Source organism: Hibiscus syriacus, unplaced genomic scaffold (assembly GCF_006381635.1).
Source record: "Hibiscus syriacus cultivar Baekdansim isolate YM2019G1 unplaced genomic scaffold, ASM638163v2 tig00000764_pilon, whole genome shotgun sequence".
Taxonomy (NCBI): Eukaryota; Viridiplantae; Streptophyta; class Magnoliopsida; order Malvales; family Malvaceae; genus Hibiscus; species Hibiscus syriacus.
The window spans coordinates 1,621,124-1,629,779 of record NW_024061820.1 but is presented as its reverse complement, the minus strand read 5'-3'; the positions used below and the strand labels follow the sequence as shown (position 1 = coordinate 1,629,779).

The 8,656-nt window shown below is 36.0% G+C and overlaps 1 protein-coding gene and 1 pseudogene across 1 annotated transcript; one reads left to right on the top strand and one right to left on the bottom strand.

Moving 5' to 3' along the window:
* The first annotated feature begins 1,146 nt into the window (after positions 1-1,146).
* On the top strand, positions 1,147-4,442 carry LOC120216277 (annotated as a pseudogene).
* An 806-nt stretch (positions 4,443-5,248) lies between these two features.
* Positions 5,249-6,607, bottom strand: LOC120216268 (TLC domain-containing protein 4-like). Its single transcript, XM_039213755.1, has 4 exons — positions 6,145-6,607; positions 5,900-6,021; positions 5,733-5,808; positions 5,249-5,611 (listed from the first exon to the last, which is right to left on the bottom strand). The coding sequence occupies exons 1-4, from the start codon at positions 6,184-6,186 to the stop codon at positions 5,423-5,425; spliced, it is 429 nt and encodes a 142-aa protein (XP_039069686.1). The 5' UTR covers positions 6,187-6,607; the 3' UTR covers positions 5,249-5,422.
* Between the last annotated feature and the right edge of the window lie 2,049 nt (positions 6,608-8,656).

Sequence of the window (8,656 nt, the reverse complement as noted above, 5' to 3'; positions counted from 1 at the left end):
ATGTGGATAAAACAGAGATTGCAACTGCCATATACTAATAATAATATGTCACATTATTGTTCAAAAATAAAGAAAATAAATAAAACCATTATGTTTATTATTATTGCATTGAAATTTATAAAAAAAAGTATTATTATACTTTGTAATTAAAAAAAGATGATCACTTATAGTTATAGGAATCTTCCTAACATATTTTAGTGGAACTTCCAATTTATTTATTTAATTCTATGGGTGGAAAGAGATTGGTGTCACTTCCTGTTTGGAAGGACGGAAAAGTTGCTCAATGGCCCAGAAAAAAAAGTTCCCAACAAGTGGGTATCTTTGTACATAAACAACATAGTTAGTCATCTAATTATTTGAGGACTATTGTTTCGATCATCAAACTATATATTTTTTTTCAAAATCATACTTAATATTATGTTTTGATTTTATTTCTATCACGTGCGGTTAAAAAATTAACAGAACTGCTAACATGAAATTTTTCAATGATGATATGACACCATCTTATGGTGACCCATTTGTATTACTATTAATTCTTAACGATAAACGAACAAAATGAAACCAAAATGTGACTTTAGTTATGATTTAAAAAAATATTTGGGTGACCGAAATATAACCAAACAAAAAATTAGGCGATTAAATACGTATTTTATCCAAATTTATGTAACAAGAATGATAAATTATAATATTTAATGACAAATATTATTCATTGAAATTTCAATGGCAAAATCACCTCAATAATGTTTTGGAAAAATGTCTCATATAATGTGTTGAGAAAACCGTTTTACCATATAAGGCCATTGTCATAGTACTTTATTGAAGACGTTAGAATTATCTGACAATGTTTAGAAGACACATGGATCACCCGACGATTTTAAGAAGATATATGGATCACATGGTGACTTTCTCAATATACATGCATGCATAATATCTTAATTGGGAAAAAGATAAAGATTTAAAGATGGTATAAATTTAATTGTTAGATAATAAATATATATAGATATCCGTGTAACGTTAGGCAATTTACACTTTTAAGGGTAGGGTTTACCATTGCGAAAGGAAGTGAAAAAGAAAAAGGTTTTATAGACTGTCCAGCTCTCACCATCCAACCGCCGTCAGCCACCAACACCGCTCCTTCTACGTAGATAAACGGCGTATATTTATACGTACAAAATACACATATGCAAAACTTATGTATAAAACACCTACCTCTCTTTCTCTTTCCTTAGCCTTTTGTTTTTCTCTTCTTTACTCTTCATGCAGCCTACAAAATGGGAAACCTTTGCACCTGCTTTGCTCGTAAAACGGTAGCGAAACGGCCCGTCGCGAAACGGTTGCAGCACCAGCAAAACGGAGCCAATTCCAGCAACCGGTGGGCCAGGGTCCGATCGTCGAGGAAGGACAAGCTCGATGACGCTGTGGTTCAAGAGCAGGCTTTGGCAGCTGCGATCTTGTTCAGGCAGCAAAACGGCGGAGCTTCATTGCCGTTCGATAGGGCGGCTTCGTTAAGGTACCTGAATTCTGGTGCCGGGTCTAAGAAAGCGGGTCAGTTGCCTCGGAGCTCCAGTTCTAGAGCGAGGTCCCTTACTGACCCGCTTTTGCAACCTCATCAGCTTGTTTATCAGGTTAGTCATTAGTGTTAACTTTTTTCAATTCTGCAATTTATTGGGTCGAGTGCTTTTTTGGTTGGCGCAGGTCATTATTGTCGGGCGTTGGGTTTTAATCATCTAACTTTATTTTGTGGGTTACTATATTAATTTTTGATGATTGTATGACTTTAAATTATTGGAATCACGAGAGAAATGAAGATAATGAATCAAAAAATTTATTAGTTACTTGTGGTTTTTTATTCTTTGCAATCTGGGTGTTAATTTTGATGCTAAATGTTGGATATTGGAGTTCTGGGAAACAGGGTTTTAAATAGCCTGCCTTCCAATATACCGCCATATCCGCAATCACGGTAAACGAGACATGACCGAAAACGCTACCACAAATGCAACCGTGATTTGAATCCTTGCTGGGAAATGAATTTGCTATTTAAGAAGTTGATTTAATTATGGAATTTAGCTGAATAAGATAAAGATATGCTCATCAAATTTCTGGCCAAATTCTTTATGGCCTACTAGAAATTCTATCAATCTGTTAATGGTTTGTCTATAAGGCTGCATGTTTACAGGTCTTGTTTAATTTGCTGTTCTTTGTTACCATTTCATGTCAATTTGTAAATTCTATCATAAGTAACTTTGCTTGTCAGGTGTACTTTAATCCTTCCCAATGTCGATTATGATCTTTCTTTCTTTTCTTTTTGACAGGACAAGCTAGATAATTTGGAAACAAATCATTTTGTCCTTGTCCATGGGGGAGGCTTCGGTGCTTGGTGTTGGTATAAAACGATTGCACTCTTAGAGGAAGCTGGCTTCAAAGCTACTGCAGTTGATCTAACGGGTTCCGGCATTCATTCGTTCGACACTAATGGCATCACCAGTCTCTCACAATATGCGAAGCCACTAACTGATTTTCTTGAAAAACTTTGTGAAGGCGAGAAGGTTCTTCTCTTTTTATTTCTTTCCTTGTTTAGTTCCAGTACATATGCTCCCTTTTCAGCTTGCTTCTTCTTGGTTGGAAGAAACTTTTTCTAATGGAGATGGATGGACATTAGATTTCGATCTTGTTAATCAATTCAACGTATGTCCTGCTCGATACCCTGGAAGCATATAAAATAGTTAATATAACCCTTTATGGGGTATATTAAATTTTACTTTATAACGGCACTTGTATATCTCTGCTAATCAAGCTTTGCAAAACATTTTTTTACAATTTTTCATCCTCGCTGTTACTGGAAAGTTTGATATAGTTAAGAGAGTGGTAAAAAAGCCTCATTGTTGATAGCCTTGAAACTATGCAGGTGATCTTGGTCGGGCACGATTTTGGTGGTGCATGCTATCGCATGCAATGGAGCTGTTTCCTTTTAAAATTGCAAAGGCTGTTTTTGTGGCTGCTGCAATGCTGATAGATGGACAAAGTACTCTTGATATGTTTGCTTTACAGGTTTGCATTGGTTGAATCATTATTTTAGTTTCCGAAAATTGACGTGTGCTAATGATGTTGGACTTGAAATGTTCATTTCCATTGATCGTCTGTTTTAAGTTCTGTAGTTTCACTTTTGCCGGAAATTATTGATTTACCCGAATCTTTGGCATCAACATCTTGTTTCCCAATACGCGTCTGCCCTGAGTCTTTAAACTGTAATCTTGTGAAGGAAGTGAAGCTAACCTTACCTCTCAAACAAGTGTGAGAACGGCAGGAACATTGAATATATAAGACATCCATATTCCTATATAGTACTTGTTAACTATGTTGCTCTTAACTTTTCATTTTTCTTAAATACCCGTATCTGACATCCATGATGCATTTTTATACATAAGCATGGGGATATGGCCCTTAAAATATAGTTAAAAAAAATTAAAAAACTGAACGTACCTGGGTTGAACATATATCTGTATCCGACACCTACACCCGAGTTTGAGTAAGCATAGCTTGTTAGTACTTTCCATGAACAATTAATCTAACAATCACAACTTTATGACTTTATGTAACTAGTGCTTAAACTGTTGCAGGCAGGTTCCAATGATCTAATGCGACAGGCCCAGATATTTGTGTATGCTAATGGAAATGACCATCCTCCAACTGCTATAGATCTAGACAAGTCTTTATGGCGGGATTTGTTATTCAACCAAAGTCCTTCCAAGGTACAGTTGAACTCGGGATTAACGATTTCATATGTAAATTGCAATGCGCACGCATTATGCAATTAGTAACTTGACATCTCTTTCTAACTTGACTGTCAAAATCTTTTAATCGATTAATTTTGTCTTCTGACTCTTTATTGTTCAGATTAGACTTTCTCTTGTGTCTGTAATCGTGTGCCATCGCAATTGCTGATTTTATTCCACTTTTTTCTGGACCAGGATGTAGCATTAGCATCTGTGTCAATGAGGCCAATCCCTTTTGCACCAGTTTTGGAGAAGCTTTCACTTTCTGACATGAAATATGGATCCGTGAGGCGTTTTTACATAGAAACCACCGAAGATAATGCCATACCAACGGTGCTTCAAGAGAGCATGATTAACTCAAGCCCACCAGAAAAAGTATTCCGTCTAAAAGGGGCTGACCACTCTCCTTTTTTCTCAAAGCCTCAAGCCTTGCAGAAACTATTTGTAGAGATCTCAAAACTCCCTCCACCTTGAGAGAATCTAATTTTTGAATATTCATGGGAGTCCCCCCCACTTGGGGCTTCATTTGATGAGGTACAGGGAAACCATTCTCTGAAATTTTAGTGAACATGCCATGCCCATGCCCATGCCCATACCCATACCTTAAAAGACTGTCTTTAGTGCTCGAGCTCGAGCGCTAGATGGCCTAGAAATCTTGCATTAGAGCGCGAAATATGTTGATATCGTTTTCGCCAATCCTTTTTTGTTTCCGGTTTTAGTCTCATTAGATATTCATCTTTATGCTAGTGAAAGATAAACACTTCAGGATTGAACATTAGGCAGTATCAGCCTTTTTTTTATCACAAGGCTTGGTGCATACAAGGATGCTTGTTTTCTCCGTCTTAACGGATTTCTCATGTAAACATGATGCATCTAAGCTTAAGCCTTTGCTGAAATATAGTCACCGAAGGACGATAAATAATGTCTACAAAGTTCAGTAGAACATGCTCGTTCTATTTTGAACATACATAACAACTCCTCGAGTACCATGTCATTTGGTCAAGGATAAGCAAACAAGACATCATCTAATTATACACCATCTAAATTTCTGTTATGGTTTAAATACAATAACTTTTTGTTGACGGAAGTTGCATAAAATGTGAAAATATCATGATTGATTTAGTCGTTACGTTTTGGGTTGGGGACTTGTGTTACAATTAACTCATCATTAAAATGAACTCAACCTTGGTATTTACGTATTGGGTTTCTAAAATGAACTCATCAATATAACAGCTCTTGTATGATCTCCCAGAGAGGTTTTACAGAGACAATACGACTTGAGAAAATCTACACGTAGAATTATGTGAGTGACAAGTCACAATGCAAAACGTAAACTAATTGTGAATAATTATTTAAATACCAACTAAATCTAGAATTTTATAAAAAGTATTAGGTACTGCATCATAGAAAAACCCAAAGAATGGCCCGGATTTCATATCAGATCAATCATTTTACAGATTTAGTCAGATGGATCTTTTTTACATTGAAACCAGAAGCCATTACAGTTCCAAGCTTTTTACCTCCACTATTTGCACCATTTACACATAAACAAAGTGGAACAGGGGATGCACATGACAATAATTACACCTATAAAGGAAGGATTTCTTTGTCGAATATCACTTACCAGTGTCGGTTCCGGCATACACATTTCACTGCCTCTTTGCTAATGTCTTCCTCATTCCCTTGTATATCTTTCCGAACCACATTAGGTTCATAACTGATAGGACCACCGGCACAATGATGATTAATACTCGTCCGTAGGTGTTCATCTGCTTAACCTGATCGTAGTGCAAGTAGATGTGGTAAAATAGATGCACAAACAGGATTATTCTTGCAACCTGCCAAAAACATCAAAGTTCAACAGCCCTGTGAGGCATGGCATTAAAGCTTAGGTTCAAACCCTTGCAGCCAAACTCCGAAATGGTTTGGGTCAAAAAGCAGTAAACCAACTTCACTCACCAGCCAAGTTACAAAAATTACGACTCCATTAATCAAGTAAGCTTTGGATCTCTTCATTCCAGCTGTGTCGAGATACCTATACGAACCCAGGTGTCCTCAACATATGAAACTAAATTGCATTTTATGAATGACAGGAGGAATCAACTAATATACAGTTAAGTCTTTACCATCTCAAGTTGATCCCAGGGGTTGTAGTCTCGGAGATGAGTACCATGAACGTATAAAGCTGACCTTCCCCTGTCAACATAGAGTATGCTACAGCTGCTACCGACAGAAGATGGTGAAGGACCTGAAATAAAAGATTTTAGGTTGATTTACATCACGATAAGATAGATCAACACTCACCAACTAGGCCTCTATAGAAAGAAGAGACAGTAGGTAAAGATGATAATCAAACAATAAAAACGCTTACATACTCCACTCCACCCAGAAAAGGGTAAAACCAAATGATCATCCCAAGGTCAACCAGAAAGTAGCCAACAGATACCTGTCAGAAAAAGGAGAAGTTTCAGCAAGATGAACTTACTGCAATATCACTCCCTCTTGTAAGTATAATAGGCAACAATTAGGTTCCGGTGACGTCAAAAACTGACTTCGATTGACAGATTAAATAAATTTGTCTAACGTTGGTATGCAATTTCATGGCTTTTTGCATGTTTATGTGTTCATTCATTTGATATTTAATCACTCTGCAATAAAAAGAGGGTAAAATACTTGAAAATATATCAACTTCTTTCCAAGTTTCTTATATAAGTCCCTATCCTTGTTTATTTCCCGGCTAAGAGCTCAATTGGGTGGAATATCTATAAAGGGTTAATGAGAGATTTGAGACATATTTTAACATTTTATGCCTATTGAAATGAAGTAAAGAAAATGCTTACTTCAACCAAGTCCTAAAAGAGCTATCACCCAAGTTTTTATGGGATTAGGTTATCCTAGTTCTGACAGAAAGTACTGGCAAACGTGAGTAAGAGCTATCACCCAAGTTTTCATGGGATTTAGTTATCCTAATAATGACAATCAAGATACTAGGCCAAAAAACTTAATTTGGTAGATATGCTCCCCAGGTTTGATTGTTTCAACTAGAAATGCTCCAAGCATAATGACCTGGACTATTTACTCCTTAACACTGACTGCAAGGCAGTTTAAGACACATCATAGATAAACTACTGATCAGGCTTCTAGTGAGACAGTTCTTCATTGACCTAACCCTGCACCAGATATCAATTATCAGACAGATATAATGGATACAAGGCCACGAGCATTTAATGGTGATACTCATTCTGATGATAAATCTTCACACTGAAGGTAAATTATTGTGAAGGCATGTTACAAAAGGTGAGGCAGAACGACTTCTTAGTAATATCAAATACGCTAAACCAAGCATAAAAGAACATAGAAGATAAAAAATAATATCAATCCAAAAGTTTTCGTCCAAGCGTAAAAACCAAAGGGTATCCTCACCCCCCAATGTGAATGTAGACAGTGAAGAACTTTGGAAAGTAACCAGGTCAGCATATTGGTAGTCAGAATAGAGATCTGACCAAAACACAAAGTATAAGGACATACTTGCTCCGGGATTTCACGAAATCCGGTGATCGATGTCGATCAGCTCGAGATGGTTTGGTGCAGTCAGCAGATGAGTAATTTGACGAACAAGTGGACGACGAAAAGGAAGTTCGGGGTGATTTGAAGGACAACATTTGTTTCTCTTTCACAACTGTTTTGAGATTATTTCCATGCTTCCCATTTGAACCTAGACGAACAATGAATGTCAGCCATGGAAAAAATAAGTCTAATGATGAATTTCATCCCCTCACTTACCAAAACCGACGAGTTAGTCCTCTAATTTGACAGAATTTAACCCTCGTAATATAATAAAATTACGAAATTAAAACAAACTCATGAACTCAAACAATTAACTTTCACTAATCTGTTGCATATAAATGACTAAACTGCTAATGTTTACTAATTCTCTACATATTAATTGGACAAACTTTTCCACGTTTGGGATGAAATTTACAATTTTACGTAAAAAAGTATAGCAAATAGAAATAAACTATTGAAATCAGGGAGGATGTAAGATTTATGTTAAAGGACAAACTTAAAAAAAATTTAATAGGTGAATTTATAAAACTTCGGGATGGAAATAAATTATCAACAAAAAATATATATATATATATATATATATATTAAAAAAATTAAATTATACAAGAATTCAAACAATCAAAGATGGTTTAGTCTACATTCTACAATGTTATAAGCAAAGCCAAAACTTGTTTTCAGAACAAAATGGCAAGTAATTGCAGAGAGCTAAATTACCCGGTAGAAAGCCTTTGTGGTTCGAAGTGGCAACGTGGGCTGCAAAGAAAATGGTGAAACAGTCCATTAATGCACCCAAATTACTTCTGCAAATCTGGGTTTCCATCTGAATTCATCAACTTTGCAGACATCTTCACTTTCTGGCTTCAACTTGACCAAAGGTCGAACATGTTACGTGCATTGGCAGAAACCATTTGAACTTCCATTCAAGGGGCTTAATATATATATATATACACACGTATATATTATACATGTAAATTATATATCTTTGCAATAGGATAAAACGTTTTCTTCCTTGGGCTTCGCATAACAATGGCAGACAATATCTTCTGCCACAAAGCTGGGAAAGAACAGACAAAAATGATATATCCAGTCTAGTAAAATTAAAGGATAAATTATATGCTCAGCACTTACACTATTACTCTTAGTCTATTTAGTATCTAAACTTTTATTTTTAAAAAATCATACCTAACATTTAGTTTTTATTTCATTTTAGTATATGTTGTTAAAAATTTAACGCACAGTGGTGGACAGACGACCAATTCAAATGATGGACCATGAGAGGTCCATCGTACGATGGACTTGGTACGATGGACCTGGCT